The sequence below is a fragment of the Conger conger genome, chromosome 1 (genome assembly GCF_963514075.1).
Source record: "Conger conger chromosome 1, fConCon1.1, whole genome shotgun sequence".
Classification (NCBI taxonomy): domain Eukaryota; kingdom Metazoa; phylum Chordata; class Actinopteri; order Anguilliformes; family Congridae; genus Conger; species Conger conger.
This window is the reverse complement of record NC_083760.1, coordinates 82,074,576-82,094,936: the sequence shown is the minus strand read 5'-3', so window position 1 is coordinate 82,094,936 and position 20,361 is coordinate 82,074,576. Positions and strand designations below refer to the sequence as shown.

At 40.5% G+C, this 20,361-nt stretch overlaps 1 protein-coding gene across 1 annotated transcript in view; it reads left to right on the top strand.

Moving 5' to 3' along the window:
* Positions 1-355: 355 nt before the first annotated feature.
* Positions 356-20,361, top strand: part of zbtb32 (zinc finger and BTB domain containing 32) — a 22,672-nt gene continuing 2,666 nt past the window's right edge. Inside the window, exons 1-3 of the mRNA XM_061219871.1 lie at positions 356-422; positions 10,511-11,502; positions 13,573-13,673. Of these exons, the coding sequence (XP_061075855.1) occupies positions 10,598-11,502; positions 13,573-13,673 (1,006 nt within the window). The 5' untranslated portion in view covers positions 356-422; positions 10,511-10,597. The remainder of the gene's footprint in view (positions 423-10,510; positions 11,503-13,572; positions 13,674-20,361) is intronic.

Below are 20,361 nucleotides of genomic sequence, written 5' to 3'. Positions count from 1 at the left end.
TTCATCCCATGCACTAGCAAACCACAGCAAAAGAGCATAAATGGCACAAACCATGTTGAAGAAATAACCTTGTAATTAAATGTGGCCTTTTCATTTCATATTTATCTCTAAAACATTTCAGCCATCCCTTTCTGAAAAGAATAATAAACATACTTACATAATCAGGTGCAATTCACACACTTTAGACATTTCACCTGAAAACTTCTAGAGCTTTAGGATTTGGCAGAGATTCTTTGAACCAATCTCATGTAACAATGGAGACTGTGACAGACCAATGCAGGGGCAGATGTATTTTAGGGGAGGGGCTTCATATGTCTCTTACCTACACTGAGGCTCAGAGATCGATGTCATTTGAAGCAAAGCCACAACACGTGTCTCTTGAGCTCTCAGGACGGAGAGCAGGCTGAGTCACTCGTGAACTGGTGAGTCTAGCATTATACAGATCCATCCTCTCATCTCTACGGGCTGCTTCTCTTTTTCAAGTAGCGCTACTTCAGTTCTCTCTCTCTGTAATCTTCTCTCTTTCTCTCTCCCTCCCGCTCTCTCTCTCTCTCTCTCTACCTCAGTCTAGCTCATCTGCCTGTGGTTTCAGACGCAGGCTTCAAATTTCTTCACCAACAAGCTCATTTTAGTTTTCAAAGAAACTGGGAGCCCGTTCTTGTCAATTTTGCGATTTTGAAAGCACGGGTAACATGTGTCACTGTGAGATTTTCCACTTCAGCAAACAAACGCAAAAGGTTTATGCCCTCATCCTGACAGTCGCTTCTCAATGCTAGTTTGTAATGCAATTATTAATGCAATAGCTCACACACTAGTGCACATCATTATAGATTGGCAAAATCGTGTTGAGGATAACCGCTGATGGTGGTGCCATTGAGGCCTAAGCTGGACTAAAAGTAAAGCTTGTTTGCTTGCGTGGTTTTTGGCAGGCTTAATGAAGTGCTTTAGTTCCACGATGTTGAGGATATCAACACTGCACCATCACTGTAATGAACACACTGTTGTCTGCATTGACTGGGGTGAAAAACGGCCGGCAGACAGTTCCTGGAAGGTCGTCTGACTAGGGCTCAGGGTCTGTTTGATCCTTCCCCGTGAATTTCTGTCACTTTCTTCAGTCCATCGGTGAAAGGTGGTTCAGGGGATCTCTGGGAGGAACTGAAGCTTAAGAATAACAATGCTGTAACAAATGCCTGAGGTTATTCAAGCAGTGCAATGAAATGCAGGGCCTTTGGTCTCTTGCTTTGCTTTGGCTATAAATTACTTTTACATTTTTTTAAATGTTCTTGGCAGTCATGTGTTGCAGAATCTGCTAAATAGAAGCCATGAGATATTCTGTAAAGAAAAAACGTCTGTATAATATATTTCAGTGCTACTGTGTTCTTTCTGCTTACAGTAAACTCAGAATGGAATATAACAACCTGAGGTATTTGTAATATCTAAATTTAAATCAGTCTTGATGCAAGTGATGAGATTCAATTTGGATTCCCGAATCCAAAAACATTGCGTGAGGTTGATAATTATAAACTATTTTGTTAAGAAAGTTGTATGTTGCATGACAGGAGACTCTAATGTTGCCCACAGACTAACTATTTTAAAAACTACTACTATAAAAACTACTTTATACATTTAAGCTTTTTTTTGGAAGCATTTAAAAATGTAAACATGCTATTGATTGAAGACAAAAGTATTAATTGTATGCAAATATAATATGCATGCAACAGCACATTACACTGATATGGAAGTGTATGAAATTGAAAAACATCAAAGGTTGCTTCTGGGTTGTAGATTTTGAGATAAGGTTAATTTAGTCAGGAAACACCAGCAGAATAGGTCGATTTTTTTTCCACCATGGCCTAGATACAGTGTTAAAAAAAGTTATTTAAATGTAACACCAAAGCTTTCGACAAACCCAATATCTAACCTTGCCAAAGGTCAGGTCTGACATGAACGCATGTAACCACTGATACCTTTCACACTTGCAACACAGCACAGTACATGAACACAGACTGTACGGACCATATAATGTACTGCTTTAAGTTCTATCTTCATATGTTATGGAATTGAAAGCTGGTTTTGAATAACTTAGAAAATGTGTTACAGAGAAATTGCATTCCAAATTCAATTTGTAGCATTAAAACTGAATATCTGTCTCGGACCTAAGTAGACTTTGGACTTTATGCGGAGAAAGGACCATTTTTAAATATTCATAGGATTCTCCAACCATATATATTTTAAATCATATCAATCAACCCATGAGTGTCCAATGAACCTTACTGTTTTCAGTCTTTTTCAAGCCAGTTTAAGCGGTCGCACGTTTAATAAACATTAGCCTGAGCGCGAGACATTCAACTGGCCAGAAAACAAAATTCAAATAAAATGCTTTCTCTAATTAATATTGATGCCAATGCATGCATATTTTATGTGAAGAATGCAGTTCTGGAATGTATTGGCTGAATCATTAAGAATGCTATGATATGCATTTCTGCAATACTTGGCAACATTTGTGTCTTGAAGCAAGTTTTCAGCCTCAGAAACCACTGTAACTTAGCTTAGTCACGTATGGCAGCGGGGAAAAAATGATCAAGGGTTTTCTCTGATATTATAATTTATTATGTGTATCTTATTTGAGATTTAAATAAATTGTTGACTAAAATTGGACAAAACTCAAGCCTAGTATATGAGAGAAAGATATATATGAATGAAAAGTAACTTGGTCACCGGTGTTATTTCATTTTACATTTTGATAAGTCTCAATGATGCAGATTTCGATGGGAGCTAATCAAATCTCCTTGTATGTCTTGACTTTCAAAGAGGACAGAAGATATTAATGTGAGCACTTAGTTGGGCAACATGTAAATCTGTGCACAAAAATGACATTATAAGTCATTATCAAAGCTATTATGAGCCAGTTTCATAGATAAAACTTAGAATAAATCTTAGAATAAATACAAAAATTTAATCCAGGACTAAACTTAATCTGTGTTTGTGAAACCGTCCCAATATTTAACAACATGACAGATGCCGCTTCACAATTAATTTTAGGTTTAATCATAGAGTTAATAATCCAGAAATTATAAATGCTGATCTGGACCTGTAATAACTGTATTAACTGTAAACAGTCATTTCAAGATACTGCATTAAAACACAGTCGGTGGCAATAGCACTGCTTTCTTGCATCGCCCGAAATATGAGAAACAATTTATAATATATGATACATCTTTATTTTAAAAATGCAATAAAAATAACTAAGCATGATGGACATTGCTTTTTACAAGCTACTTGTCCTTAAACTCGGCAGGCTGAAAGAAATGAACCCCAGCAAATATTTATGAGTGAAATTTGTGGTAAAACACAGGCCATTCTGTTTATGATCATTACACATCATATTGACTTCTCTAGCGTGTGTGAGCTACTGATTGACAGCACTTTGAAGAGAGTTTCTACTTCTGCAAACTTGACACGGTGAGAAGCCACTATCATGTGCGGTTACTTTATTCAGGCTATTACATGAAAAGAAATGCTCATGATTTCACGGTCATGTTCCTCCAGCCGGTCTGAGGTGTTATCGCAGAAGCTCCAGTCATCATCCCTCGTGAATCGCACATGAAGACATCATTCTTTTGCTCACCTCACCCTTGCGGGTTTTTGTCAGTGATCTCTTGAAACCTGCAGCATTAAAGCACATCAGTAAAAAAGACAATCACACAAGTCAGGTCTTTTTAACATGTTTATGTTATTCACAATATGTCTAAATCAATTTCATATAATGAAATCGTAAGTGTAGAAGGGTGGGTGTGAGAATGTTTTTATTGATTTTAGTAAATACGGAAATTGTGCAGTTTAGAGATGCGATCACGTCCGTCTGCGAATGGTGGGAACTGGAGACTGAGGTCACACATATGAGAAAGAAGAAGAGAGAGGAAGATTTAATCGGGAGCACACCCAGCACATTGAATTAAGCAACCCGTGCAGGTCTGTTGTAGGCCGCTGGTTGGCTGTAGGCTGGGAGGAACCTATTATCCACATTTTTGCCATGGTTCCGGCTGTAAATATAAACGCCATGCTGGCAGCACTCTGTGGCTGAATAGATAGGGGGGCCCACTTCACTGCCAGTGAAAAATTGGTGAAACCACAGCTTTGGGTTCCTCGTCCACAGCCAGCCAGCACCTAGAAGGGTGTTCAGGGCCCCCACAGCGACGAAGACAGAGCTTGCAGGTTTGTCGGTTTCGCCTCATAACTCTCAAGGCTATGATTGTCATTTTCATCCTCAGATATATTTCAGAAAGAAAAAAAAATTGTTGGAGCGAAAACACATTCGACAAACTGCACTGAATTAGTGGTACAGTTTGAACATCCATCTGTAGCTTGTGCAGAAAGGACTATGGTCCAGGCAGTGTCTAGATTTCCAGACGTAACTTTTGCGCATAATGATATCAGGCGTGTACAGTAGCAGTGTTAATTTTGACAACAAATGTTGTATTAGTTTTAGTCATAGTCTTCAAACAAAATTGTATTTGGTCATATTTTATTAATTTTATTCATTTTATTCATTTTATTCATTTTATTCATTTTAGTCTAGTTTTAGTCAACAAAAATTTAAGTAGATTTAGTCAACAAAAACGAACAATTTATTTCACTTGAGTGTCCACTTATTATTAAATACCAACCATTCTCTATACACAGATTGTGCTAGATTTATTATTCCAAGAATCATCACACCATAGCTATTGTTACTGTGTGTTTTTTCAAAAAACATTGACATTTTTTAAAGAATATTGACATTTACCTGAGCTCACCTGACAGCACACCAGTTGGGAAACACCACGCTGGAGAATGGTGATTAACCGACTATCTAGATTTGTCTGGCTGCCTGATGATCCCCTCTTTGAACCGGGGGTTATCCAATCACGGGCGTGCTCACAACAAAATTAACTATTAGGTCACTATTTATGTGGTAGCACTCATGAGATACCACAGAAAGGTGGATGAAACTGTGCATGGCATCAGCTACCTACTTTTCCTTAATGAGATGGATGATCTACAATTATCTCAATGGGTGAGAACTGCATTTATGGAAATAACCACAAATTTATCCCCTCACTACAATGGGGTTTGTGATTGCTTCTGTGTGTGTGTGTGTGTGTGTGTGTGTGTACAATATGTGTGTGTATGCATGTGTATATGCGTGTGGTGTGTGTGTGTGTGTGTGTACAATATGTGTGTGTATGCATTTACATTTACATTTTACATTTTAGTCATTTGGCAGACGCTTTTAATCCAAAGCGACTTACAAGTATGCAAGTATGCATGTGTATATGCGTGTGGTGTGTGTGTGTGTGTGTGTGTGTACAATATGTGTGTATGCATGTGTGTGTGTGTGCGTGTGTGTGTGTGTAAATGCATGAGCCTAAGTTCCAGTAATAATGCCGAAAAATATTGTCATTTCTACTTTCCGTCGAACTGCCATCATCGTCAGATGAAGGAGGTGTTTTCGTGCGTCAGCATTGCCTTCCGCATTTCTACTTGCAATGCACAGTGAGATAGAAAGAGAGACAGAGAGAGAGAGCATTATATCAGACTTCCGATTTTAGTCAGTATCGTACAATATTCAAATTTTGGTCAAACAATTCCAACGTAGCGGATCATCTAAGCAGCATTACGTCTCCAAATGACATGACTTTACATTTTTGATGGACACCTCGGCAGGGCCGTTGAAACCCACTGGTAGAACAGAGGGACTAAAGGCACACCCCATACAGAACAATATTGCCTGACTAGTCATGCATCTGCTACGCCCTCTGAATTGCTGAAATTATATCTCAATACAGGCCAAAGCATTATATTTCCAGTTTAATTTTTCCATTATGTTCCCAGGCCCCTGAAGTCTAACTGTAATAGTATTTATTATGTTCAGTATAGACTGTAGTAATATAAATTCCTTACCCATCATAGACAGCAAAATGTCACTGTGGGCACTTCCCTGGGTGGAAATTTTGGCTGAAACCAAGTCCATACTGGTTTCAAGATGGTGCAGCAGGTTTCAAGATGGTCAAGCTGGGAACAAGCTTGTTGAGCTAGCAGCCATTATGGCAAGATGGTGTCCAGTTAGTGGGCAAGCTAGCTTGGTGGAGTACAGACAACAGACTCATTCCAGATCGTATCTAGGTGGATCAGAAGGTGGTTCCAGCTAGATTCCATCTCAAGCTTGGTACCTGGACCAGGTCCACCTGGTTGTATACACGTCTTAACACTTAGCACTTCTATACAGTGTACAACATACTGTTGTTGTTATTACAACATTCCGTTACGATGCATGACTACTCTTGGCATTAGTCACGGTTTCGTATTTTCAAGAGGTTTGTGGCTTCTCTATGTGTGTGCACCTGTAACCAGAGTTTTAAAAAAAGCTTCCCTTCTCCGTGTAAATCAGACTTGTATGTCTCTGACTTAATTTAATTTAAGGACAAGATTATGAACTCTTACCAGGCCTTTGAGTTACCACACACATGATTGTAGCGTGCATGCTTGTCCAGGCAAAAGTTGAAATTACGGTACTGTATATCAGGCAGTGCTGAGTTGTTTGTGAAGAAAAAATCATTTGTAAGTCAATCTCTTAATGAAATACTGATGCTCTTGATTCTTCCACAGTAAAATAAAAAAATGCACAAGAAAGACCTGACACATTTAATTTGGAATGTTTTTACGCAAAAAGGGTTTCATTGAAAAACACTGTACAGTGTATCCATTTTTGGTGTTTTCAGAAAAAGGCTATTTTTTGTTACTCATAAATAGGGCTAAAGTGCTACATTTCATAAATGTACAAAATTGGTTTGTAATAAAAGTACAATTCATGTACCTGTGACTGTGGGATATATTATATATCCAGAACCTGATAGCTCCATCAATCAATATGTGACAATATAATCTCTATTATTATCTTTTGGATTTTTGCATTCAGACCCTTTTCTTGGCACAAGCTTAAAAATGACATACCACATACCCAAAATAAAAGTTACTATTCTTCAACCCTTTTGACGGTAGGCATAATCCTGGTCTCTTCTGAAAGGTAAGGGTTGGGGCTTGTTACAGAAGCTCACACAGTGAAAGTAGAAGTTTTTTTTCTCACTGAAAAGATTTTCTGTATTTGACTGGGTACAGATTGTTGTAGCTGTGGCTGGTACGCTTAGAAACACAATGGAGCCAAGTCACAACACTAGACAAATCTTCTTTCAAATGTGATGACAATATCACCAAAAATAAGCATTCTGCATTGTCTGCATCTATGTCTAGGCAGACTCCAAAATGACACATGGAAACCAAATGATGTTAAGGGTCTTATGAGGTCTAAAAGACTGCATTTTGCTTACTGAACTACCCAACACCTGAAAAAAAGGGTTTTTCCTTTTTTGTTGAGGCCACTTGATTGAAGTTTTTATCAAATATCTAACCCCCATCAACAAGTGAAACATATTCCAAAATATTTTTAGAATGTATAATGTATAATGTGTATTTAAATGCTCACAATATAAAACGGGGTCCCGTCACTGAAAATGCCCTCAATTGTGTGGTCAATGGTGTTTTCACTGTCTTCCTCAGAATTCACTCAGATAAGAGATTCATTGGAACTCCTCCAAAGGAAGACATTTTCCCATAAAACATCAACCTTTTTTGGTATGAAATCTCAAGAACTGTTTTTGCCACAATGCAACAGACTCTGCGTGCATATTTAAAATGGTACAGTTTTCTTGCTGTGTTGGTTTATGCAAGCCTAACAAATTATACACCATTGGAAACATCATTTCATTACTAAAATGCTTTTTAGTTGTCACCTCTATAACATTCCCGTATTTGGTTCTTTGATGAGCTGAAGTTATACAGAATTTTCTTACACATGAAATGGGGGTGCTGCTCGAGACAAAATGTACACAATAACATTTCCACGTACAAGTACTTTTCGAGAAGTATACAACAATGGACGGACAACAATGATAATTGCTCCAGAAAAACTAAACAATGGACATTCTATCAATGTTTCTCCAAGGTAGCACATTTTTAGAATGAGAAACTACTATGCATTTGGGCCGCTGGACCCTTGTAGTGAAAAGGACACTGACATTACCGTATTTCTTGTAGTATGTGGATTTCCAAAAAGCAGAGAAGGTGTTTTAGCACCCACATGTTACAAAACAACAAACTGTTGCCGCTAAAGCATTGGCATCTTAAAATAGATCATATATATATAGAACCGTAAATTTTACCGCTTTCAAATGGTATATCCTGTTACCATAGTGATTGAATATTGCACCCTGAAAGAATGAATGAATGCATGAATGCCTTGAGTCTCGGCCCGTGAGGGTTCTTTTTTTTGTGCATTCATTTTTTCAGGGAGCAATATTCAATCACTATTTAATCACATTTTGAAATGAAACTCTATTATTTAAAGAAAACAATTGCTTTAGTTTAAGAACAAAACACACAGCAGTTTTCAAACAAAATATTTTTTTGCAGTAATAATATTTACCATTTACCAAAAAGTAATTATTTTCTTTCCCAAAAGTTAGGTGTTGAAATTATTGTGAGCAGGTTTTTGTTTTTAGTACTTTGTCCACCTTCCTTTCGCAAGGATAAAACTTCTCAGTTGTCTTCTCAGTTGTCCGTATTTTTTTTAGATTAGTGATCAAAATGGGCTTTTGACCACTCTCCAATCAGAATCTTTGAAGACCCATCTCTCTGAGCTTGTGAGAACTACCCTTGTTGCAAAAGATAAATGATTTCCGGTGCTGTTTTGTTCCTTAGCTGGATTCAGTGATTCCTTTGTCCTTAACCATGGATGCAGGAATGCAAAATCAACAAGAATATTTCACCATAAGTACGATGTTCTTTCAAACATAAGTGTCCCTCTTCTGACTTCAAATCCACATATAGTGTGCACGGCCAAAATGTACAATACAGATCTGACTATAAACCACTGGCACACAATAAATCCCACAGGGTTTTATAAGGAGATCTCATCATTCAAAAAGATACATGACATGACATGTTCAAATATATAAATTTCAGCCTAAAACATGCCGGGCCAAGCTGTTCAGTTGAACTAAAGTTATCAGTTAAAATCAGTTCAGTTTTTCCATCTTCAACATGTTTAATTTCCATTATAGCTGATCTACCACCCAGATAGAAGTGAAAAAAATGTTATTGTCACTACCCTCATCAGCATCTTCCTACCACAAAAGATCAAACATATTCAAAGGTTAACAATGGGAAACCGAGTGGGTATAGGAAGAGCTTCTGGTGTGGGAATATTAAAATTAGGTCCTTGTCTTTTCAGACACTCTGAATTCTTCAATTTATTTCCTTTTAATGGGAGAATTTCTGCAGCGGAAATCCCCTTAAGAGGATAAGCAAATTAGTGGAATGAAAATCAACAGCCATTATGTCTACTTGCTTTACTGTACATTCGGTAATATATTAAATAAAACAGGACGTTTCATGCTCAGTCTGACATATTGAGTAAGTACAAGTCCAGAGTAAAAGAGGAAGAATACAAAACATTGTCTCCTGACCTGCATTAGTGATGGCAAGGTGCATTGTGCATTATTAAGGCATAAAACACTGAATTGATGAAAGTGATTAGAACATTCCCTGTTGGGTTCACCAGCACAGCTCTCTCACTGGTTTAGCACTGAGCGGTGGGGCGCGGTGCAAGCATGGGTCAAGTTCAAAATAAAAGCCTGTTTATCTCGGAACTCTGCCATCTGATGGGACCTTTCTTGAATTTTGGCCTAAAAGATCCTTTCCTGAGGGCACTGATCATAAAAGCAGGTAAATAGTAGAAATCAGAGAATAGTACAGTATTTCAGTGTTATGTATAAGTGATAAAGTGAAACATTTACTCATTGTAGATTATTATATTGATGTTATTTTTCTCTTTTGTCGATTCATAATTGCGTGTGTGCCCTGCGATGAATTTACAAACTGTCCAGGGTCTATTCCATCTTCTCACCCAATGCATACTGGGATAGGCTACAACCCCCCCTCCCCCTCACACCCACCCGGCTAATTTATGACAGTGTCCTGCAGCATTCAACACTTTTGAAATCAAACCTAACCCTCTGAACGTTGACAATGGGTGTCCCCTACTTGCAGATTTTTGTAAGGTCACAGAAGTGTCGCACAGCCGTGATTGGTTGACTGAAAAGAACACAGAACTTTGCCATGGGAAGGATATTAGTATACTAATAGCCTACTTTTTTTTCTGAATGAAGACATATTGTTTACATGGCTAGTTAGCAAAATGGACCGGTTTGAGGAGATGCTGGTTGCTTGCATTGTTTCTAAACTACAAAAGCTAAATGTCCTTGGGCAAAGTTCTGTCAGGAGACACTTTGTCACAAGACACTGTCTCAGAAGCATTAGCCTAAAGCAGGCCAGATAATGGACGGATGGACTACTCTTTTGTGAATGGGAATTGTGAATGTAGCACCGATGTAAGTTTCTCTGCCTGACTCAGGTTGGATGGAGATCTGTGCCCCGACCTTTGACCCCAGCTCACGCCTCTTCCCCAGCTGTGTTCCCCGGGCACCGCAAAGGTTCTAAGATGTCCGCCCAGCTGCGTAACCCGCTGTACTCGTCCTTCCTGCGCCGCGCGGGCGAGCTGCACCGTGCCGGCGCTCTCTGCGACGCCACGGTGACGGTGGACGGACAGGAGTTCCCCGCGCACAGCCTGGTGCTGGCCTGCGCCAGCAGGACGCTGGAGCGTCAGTTGACCGTCGCCCAGGACGGCCGCGACGCTCGCCGCCGCCTACACTGCACCGTGCCCCTCCTCTCCGCCCGCACCTTCCGCCAGGTTCTGGACTACGCCTACGCCCAGGCGCTGGAGGTCCCCATGGATGACCTGCCGGAGCTCCTGGGGGCCGCCCGGGTGCTGGAGATGGAGGAGCTGGGGAGGCAGTGCCTGGCCTGGCTGAAGATGGAGGATCCCGAGGCAGGCGGTGGACGGGACGCACGGAGGTCGTCGGGCACGGCCGGGGAGGAACCCCGATCCCCGGAGCCCTCCCCGGAGCCGTCGCCTGGCAGTGCTGACCTCGCTGACTCCCCCCCATACGACCCCTCCCCCAGCAGAGAGTGTGAGCCCGACGACTCTCCACGCACACTGCACAGAGTCAGCGTCATCGCCAGCGCCTCCGCCCCCTCCCCCAGGCCCTCCAAACTGGGGTGGAGTGAGGGAGTGACCCGGCCGGCCGTCCGCCCCATCCAGGCCTCCAGTCCCTTACTGGCCTACACCTTCCCCTTCTCCATACCCGGGTACCCCCTCTGTCCTCCGCAGGCCCTCCCCCAAGTCCACGACTCCATTTTCAGCTACGCCAGGCTGCTCCACCCGTTCCACCACAGCTTCCTGCAAGCGCCGCAGAAGTTGGCCGCTTCCATGAAGCATGGCCCCCTGGGAAGGAAGGCGTCAGTGGACGCCGTACTGATGGACGCCGTGGTGGACAGAGCAGAGAGGTGAGGCTTTGTTATTTTTACACTGCTACATTGCTATCACCGTAAGGAAGGTAGGACTGGAACGCAGTCTAGCCGCAGACTTGTTTTATTTGTCAAATCTCATCCAGTCAGGTTTCATTGTGCGCCGTCACTCGTTACAGAGCTTGGTTTTGACGTCATTTACCGGGTCACCGCGCTGCGGTAATCTGCAGTGCGACACAGATTAGACCTCCGGTCTGTCCCCGCCCCACTCCTTAACCGTACTGAAGCGCTGGCGCAGAGAAGGCCATGCAGACGGTAGCGAGAAAGAGAGCAGCGATTGATGGGGAGCGATTTTTAAAGTGAGCCGGTGAGGTGGTGTGGGGGATCCCCTGCGATTCTCCCCTCCCTAGCCACCAGGCACATGAAAGGCACGGAGGTCCACCCACTGCTCTGAACATTCTGTTTCGCTCTCGTTCTTAGACGCTACCTGAACGCCCCCCACCTCTTTTAACCTTGTGACACAAGGCAGCCCATTCACATTTTCATATTTCCCCCATCCCGTCTCATTTCTGTATACACTGTTCATCTGTCCCCCATGTTTTCAGGCAGAATCAGGACATTCTCACACAGCTGAGATTCACAGTGGACCTCAACGCTATTTGCATGAGCTCCCTGTCTCGCTGTCTCTCTGTGTCCTTATCTGTTTCTATCTCTCTGGGTCTCTCTCGATCTCTCCCACCATCTCAGCTTTGCTCGCTTTTTGTGGCCCACACAAGGGGAAACTTTGGACACACCTATGCTGTCTTTACATGGGAGTAAAAACATATAAACTAAAGGAATTTACTTAGGAACTCAGTGAGACCTTTAATCAACTGTAGCCACAACAAAGGAAAGCCTTACCACTCTACATCCCAGTTCCACATTAATATTAAAGAGTGAGCAAGCATGAAAAACTCACCTTTACTCTTCCATGACCAGTGATGGTTCTTATTCTGGTGATATCTGACTGTAATATGTGTGCTTATATTGACTGTAATATGTGTGCTTTGTGTGGATGTACATTAGCCATTTTTGCCATCTGCATGGAGAGCTGTAGTGAATTGCATGTCATTAGTGCTATGATCCTCCAAAAAATATGAATTTTTAGACTTTTATATTTTATAGTATACAATACTTATGAACATTTTGACTGAAGTTGAAGCTTGCATTTAAACATTTGGCTAGTCACTGGTACAAAATCAAAATATAATTCCTGTTGCTTATTTTGTGATGTGAACAAAATTCTCATTGTTAATTAAGTAGGGACCATATTCACTCTATCGCAGTTGAACTTACATTGGGCATTTTGCTGTGTCCATGTAACCTGAAAGCACTCTGAGCATTCTGTCACATATCATTGTGTCAAACATTTTCTAAATAAGTTTGTAATGCTCACACAAATGTATATTAATATAATAGACAGACTTTTGTGGAACCATCATTAGCTGGTATCATCACACCATCAAAAGGCTGTTGAATATGTACTAATGATACTGTGGTCAGGACATATTGTACAAAAATGTTAAACTCTGTTTAATTTTGGTTTATTGGCCATAGTTTCCTGTTTTCCAACTGTCCATATTCAGCAGCAGAATGTATATATATATATATATATATATATATATATAGAAATGGCGTAACATTCTGTGGACTGATGAGAGTTGTTCTTTTCGGGTCTAGTGGTCGTCGACAGACGACCCCCGGGTACTGAATTCAAGCCACAGTACAGTAAATCTTGAAGTTCAATCTTGAAAAATTTCTTCAGTTTATACAGTCTGTAATTTAATATGCAGATTAATATTCCTTTTCTTTCCTTCCTGTAAAAGAATAATGCAGACTTGATTGCTAATACTTTGATTTGGAATTGAATGTGTAATGTGTCCACTACATTTTAAAATATTGAACTAAAAGCTATTAAAAAATATATATTTTTAAGGCACTGCTATTTATTTGAACACAACTGTGTGTGTGTATATATATATATATATATATATGAAAAATGAAATGAAAAATGAAAAATGTAATGTTCTGTCATGCCAATAAAGCAACCTGTGTTTGTCTCTGGTTCAGGAAGCATGACGGAGCTGCAGACAGGGTCTTCTTCTGCCTGTACTGCCACAGGGAGGTAATGGACACCCAAGGACTGCAGAGACACGCGGTCACTTCCTCAGGTAATATGATGTCACTTCCTCCTGCCAGTCCAGCTCCACCCCCTGCTGAGCTAAGTAATGAGAAATGTAGGATCACAAATGTGTGATTTCTGGGTTCTCAACTGAAATTCCACATGCTGATGCAGCAATCACTACTGATAACTGAAGACATTGGAGTTCTAGAACTTTGAATTTTGAATTAAAATTGATTTGCAACTTAAAGCTTTATTGTCTGAACTGATTCAAATTGCACTTTCTATTAGATACAATCAAGCACATAGAAATGACTGTCTGAAATGTGTTTCTTATCCATATTGGCATGATTGCTACTTGTGGCAATGTGCAAGATGCACTGTTTTTTTCATCCAACCATATAATACCTTAATATAATAAAATTGCATGTAAATACATTCTTAAATTAAAAGCTACATTACATTAATGAACTACATTCATAAGTTATTGTTGTTTTTAGTCATATTTAGTGAGGCATCAGTTCAGAGCAGTTCTATGGTAGAGAGAGCAGGCGAGAGAGAAAGTATAAAAGAAGAGAGAGAGAGAGAGAGAGAGAGAGAGAGAGAGAGCGAGAGCGATTGGTTGGTGGGTTATGAGCAGCAGTGTGGTTACCGGGCGGAATGAACAGTATGTTCTGATGGAATGCGTGAGTGGTTTTTGCACTGAAAAAGAAGAGATAAAAAAAGCTTAGTGTTCATCTATTTCGACAGTGCCAGACGTACAGCTGGTTTTGCATAGCAGGTACACACTGTACTGTATCTCACACGCTGCTGTTAATCTGCACTGGAGCGTACACACTGCGCTGAACCCCACATACTGTTTGAGTCATAGACAAAGCCTGTCCTCGGCCCCTCATCATAAATCAGCTGATGATATCTCATTTCAAAAACCAGCGGCAATGCTAGAAATCAGTTCTCCTAGGCAAGCCTGCTCACATGTTATCGGCGTTCATCTATTATAGTCTTTCCCCAATATAGCGGACAGCCTGTAGCCTAGTGGCTATGGTACATGACTGGGACAGCCTGTCGCCTAGTGGCTACAGTACATGACTGGGATTTGGGGTTTAAAATTCAATTAAGCTGCTTTATTTCATGGGTTTAGTGAAGGGTCATTTTTGTCCCTTAGGACACGAGACGTATAAAGAATGTTCAGACTACACTAAGGGTTAAGCAAGGCATTGTTCCAGGGGGGATTGTCCCCTGCTTCATCGAATCAACTGTAAATCATTTTGGATTACAGCGTCAGCTAAATATCTGTAAATAAATGTAACATTATATTATTAATATCATTAAGACCCCTGAATATCCACAGTTAAATTAAATCTGAAAGAATATTTTATCCAAATTAAAATAATACATGAACTCCAATGAGGTTTGGCATACTCAAGATGCTTGGTTTTGTGTTCAGTAAGTCTTTGTGCCACCCTTCCAAAGAGTTGGTATGGAAGTGCCATTGTATATATTTTCTTCGACTCGGTGACCCCAAGACACAACCAAACTGCGATGCCTGGGTTGCTTATGGCCTCCCTCACCATTTGCTTTACTGTCCGTGGGGATACTATGCACTTACTTCCTCTTTCTGTCAAGAGTGCAACTATTCCATAGGTCTTATGCCATTTTATTATTGATGGTTGAAGGGATTTTTCATGCTTGTTACCTAACTGTTATACTCTAGTGAAACAGGAAGTGATGGAATGACAGTAAGCTCTATGAAAAGATATTTGGGATATAAAAACTAATTTGGTTGCTAACATTAGCAACAAGAGATAATCAAAGCTCCTGGTGAGGACAATGGTTTCTTGGTGTATTACTTTGACTGTGCATTTGTCTGCATCTAGCATTAAACTGTTTTAGCAGCTTTCTAGCTGCAACCTAGAACACGTTTTGCTGCTATATCAGCTGGCAGAAAACGCTAACGTTAGACATGAAATCCAAATTAAATAACAAACAGATTTCCATTAACTAGCACAATATGAAATTATTATTTGGGATATAATCGAAGAGGCTAGGAAACAGCAATTAAGAAAGTAAACTAAATAGCTAATATTTTATAATATATTTCCTGTTATCCTATCTCCCCGTATCACTGAAAAACAGTTTGGTGGCAATCAAACTTCGGTCAACTCAGATAGTGGCATGACAGACCATAGTGGGCTAAACCACTGAGCATTTACTTATAGTGGGCACACTGGAAGGTTGACCGAATTTATGATAAGATTACTCTTTAAAGTAACGCTTAACCAACAACGGATTAAGAATCATTTCAGTAATTCTGGCAGAATTCTATATGCGACAAAATAAATTGTAGCATATTTTTTGGAATCGTCCCCACCTACCCCCCCAGTACAATGCCCCTGGGTTACACATGTGAGGCAGCAAGGTTAGGAAATACATGGGTTGAAGTCAGCCAACAAAGTGTGTGTGTGTGTTTGTGTTGAGTGTGCATGAGCAAATGTGTGTGCATGTATGTTTGCATGCATGAGTCCTGTGTGTGTTTGTGTGTATTTGTGTGTATGTGTATGCAGATGTATGTGTAGAGTATGTGTGCGTTTGTATATGTATTTATATATATATATATATATATATATGTGTGTGTGTGTGTGTGTGTGTGTGTGTGTGTGTGTGTGTGTGTGTGTGCAGAGTGATTAGCGAGGCCCTCACTCGTTGTGGTCTGGCGTTTCCTCTCAGTGCTGCATCCTGTGTGCTCCAATGGGGGCACAGTGTCTGCAGAGCGTCACTGAGAGGTGTCAAGCCACCGAAAGTCCAAGGAGCGAACAGCACTTTTACAAAATCCCCCAGCACCCCTGTGACAAAGCTAAAACTTTGACTTTTTTTATGAAACTGAAAAACTGCGCCTCTACCAAATCCAGAGACTGTGAACAGACTGATAACAGTGTTATAACCCAGCACATGTGTGAACACACATCTACATAATATGGAGAAAAATTGTTATCATAACAAGAGCAGTGTTGGTGGATTTAGCCACTAGCTCAAACGTCAGGGTTCAAACAGTGCTTTCACCAGCGGTCCTCAGCTCTAGTCAGCTTAGTTACTCTTAATTCACATCAGTACTGATATACACTGACTGTCAAAATGACAACATCGAAATGCCAGCTTAATGCTGGAGGCAAATGGCAACCAGTTTCCAATAGTCCCATATTAAATGGGTTATCCACAATAGATCACATATTATTCCCTGCAACTGATCAACCACTGTGACATGAAAACACATAACAGGCAGGAGTACACGACCATGGGGCCAACCTAAACAACAGGAAACGAGAAAACAGAGGTGACAAGAGTACAAAAAGGTACACAGGGCTGTGGGCTGGAAGTGAAAAGACAGCTTTTAAAACCTTCCATTCATCTGAACCTGTGCATAAGTGTGTCAAAAATAAATAATACAAATAATAAAAGAAACTATTTTCCTGAAAAAGGGTCAACAGTTTAAAGTCAAATTTTTTACACATTCGTGTAATCCACTTCTATATGTGATTTATTTTGGTGGCAATACATGCATTACGGCCGACTCCATTTAATGCAGTCTAGATTTAGCCTGTCATGCATCACTGATTTATTACAAATTAAAAGCCTCTTACTCATTATTCTACCAGTATCACATGGTGGGGCATTTGACTCCATTAGCCAATCAGGCACTGATATGTCCTTATAAAGCTGTTCTGGGGAAAGTCCTTTTCACTCGGAAGTTACGGACTGTACTCCACCAAATTAATGCTTTCTAATATTCCCAGATTCACAGGCAACTGTCTCTTACTATTATGCTCCATTGACATGGAATAATATGTAAAACGTCAAAATTTGACGGATTAATAGATCAGGTTTGGACATGAGGTGCCTTTTACTATCACTACTACTACTACTACTACTACTGCTACTGCTACTGCTGCTACTGCTACTACTGCTACTGCTACTGCTACTACTACGGCTACTACTGCTGCTACTACTGCTACTACTACTACTGCTACTGCTACTACTACTCCTACTACTACTGCTATTACTACTACTACTACTGCTACTGCTACTACTATTACTACTACTACTGCTACTACTACTGCTATTACTACTACTGCTACTACTTCTACTACAACTACTACTACTGTTATTACTGTAACTACTATTACTACTGTTGCTGCTACTACTACTACTACTACTACTAGTAGTAGTACTTTTTCTTCTTCTTCTTCTTCTTCTTCATTCTCGAATGCCAGACCAAGTTTGGCCCCAAGTCAAAACCCAAATCAACACAAACATCCTTTGTATGGCTGGTTTTTGTGGGTGAAAAGCAAACACAAACAGACTGAAGCAAACCGCATCCTTTCTGTCACTATTTATCTGATAGGTTTCAGAAGCACACCGGTTTGTAGGCCTTTGTTCTGTACAGTTCATTACTGTACACTCCAGGGCGGTGGGTGGTTGCCTGCTGCCAGTACAAGCAACAGAATTAAAAAAATAACACACATTAAACAACTTAAAATGGCATTTATTTGTGAAATTAGGCTTTGATTATAATGATGAAATATTTAAAATATTATATTAGAATCAGTTCTAATTTAGACCATTGCTAGACAACTGAACTGTGTTATAAAGTGTGCTGTAATTGCCTTCAGCAAGGTACCTAACCTGAACTGATTCAGTAAAATATCCAGTGGTATAAATTAATTGTAAGTAAAACAATCAAGCTGTGTAAGCTACACTGAATAAGAGAGATTCTAAAATGAGCTGTATAGATTCTTCTACAGGTAAGAAATAATTTTTGGATAAAACAAAAGTACAACAAATTAGGATTTCATTGTAAACCAGTCATAAGTAACATTTGGTGTCATGCGCTGGTCAGCTTGCTGACTTTCCCCTCCCGGAGCATGCATTGTTAGCCCCCACCTTTTTGGCACATATGCCTGTGGGGGAGAGTTAGAGAAGGATTCCTAGAGGAGCCTTCTTGGGCCCCCTGGGGAGCCCCCCTTCTCTCATATTCCTTACAGGGTTAGAGCACAGGAATACTGGAGATGGCATAAAGATGCTTCATGATAATCCCCCCCCCCCGACCATCCGACATCTGATCCGCTCCTTACAGAGCACACCTCAACCCACAAGGGTTGCCTTGGGTGGGCAACCCGAGAGATGGGGCTTAGGGTACGTGTCAAAGGAATACTGTTTGGACTACCTTTGGGGAGTTTCAGGCCATCGGCGCCAAAGGAGTGTTTTAGTTGAGAGGTCACAAGACCCACCACCAGGGCACCTCCTATGGGAAAGGCTCCGGCACTCCCACAGTGCCCTCATTTGGGCACTGCTGTCATTACACTGGTGACTGCTCTCCTAGATTAAATATTCAAAACTGCTATTGAGATAGTAAATAGACCGGGTAAAACCTTGAAAACATTGTCCATGTGATCGTTGTATTATTGCATTAAGTAATAAAATGTATTAAATGTAATAGTTACAGGAATTGCATGCAAAATGGATAATCAGGAGGGAAGTTTCATGATAACTGCAACATAATAAAACATAAGGGTAATCTGTTTGGTATGGATGTGATCCAGTAAAATCAAGGAATCGGATGAGATACATTTCATAGCAAATGGAGTTTAATAAACCATAGTTTCAGTAACTCAAAACCAAAACGTCCTCTCTGGGAATCATCTAATTTTCCCTACTTCACAACCCCCAAGGGTGGGGGTCTAAATTCCAGATTTGACCACCCCTCCAGATTTATTTATGGCACTGCCGCCTGGTTTCAAACGTATGATTTGGCATAAAAGCAAGGGAGACAGACCGATCTGGGAAGATCGCATTCGACTTCCCACACAACATGTCTTGTGTATGTATGTATGTATGTGTAGCAGCGGAAGATCGTATTCGACTTCCCACACAGCATATTGTACGTATATGTAAGTATCAGGAAGATTGCAATCGGCTTTCCACACGGCATATTCTATACTCTGTGTTTGTGTGTAGCCAAAGCAGGCTAGGTATGATTATTTACTCTATCTCTATTCTTAATTTGTGTATTTTGTAATTGACTATTGGTATTCTAAAGCTAATAACCTACCTGTTTGCAAATAAACTATTTTGTTTGTAACTTGCGTGATCTCCATGACTCTAATTCATCTTGTACCTTTTTCAGCCTAAATTACAACTGAATACTCAGGGGGAAATGGTGACTAAAGACCGACTGATCAGCGGCTTGGTACATTTGTGGTAGTTCTAAGCTGATGGGCCGTCAAATTCGGCCCATTAAAGGATTGGTGGTGCATGGCTCTTGTAATTTGGTGCGAAGGGAACCCATGAGCGTTACGATACTGGTTCATGTCAAATTAGCTCTAAGGAGCCCTGTAAATGCACGCCAACCTGGGCTCGCAACTATCATGCCAGTGTTTTGCATGTATTGTGTTGGCTGGACCCTCAGCCTCTGAGTTCTCCGCCGAACTGAGATTTCAGCAATTAATGCTAAACCCTGGAGCATATATTGAGTAATGGTGGCGCAGGTAAGAGTCGAGTGTAATCACTCCCGAGGTTTGCGTATGTTTCAAACCCAAATTTCTAAATTATATCTTAAATGGAGTCAGATAACGAAGGTAGATGTGTTGACCCTACTGTGGAGATTCTTGGTCAGCCCAGACCAGTAAAGAGCGGAAGGCGGAGTGGTACTACTGTCTTTGTAACTTGGTTTATTCATTAGC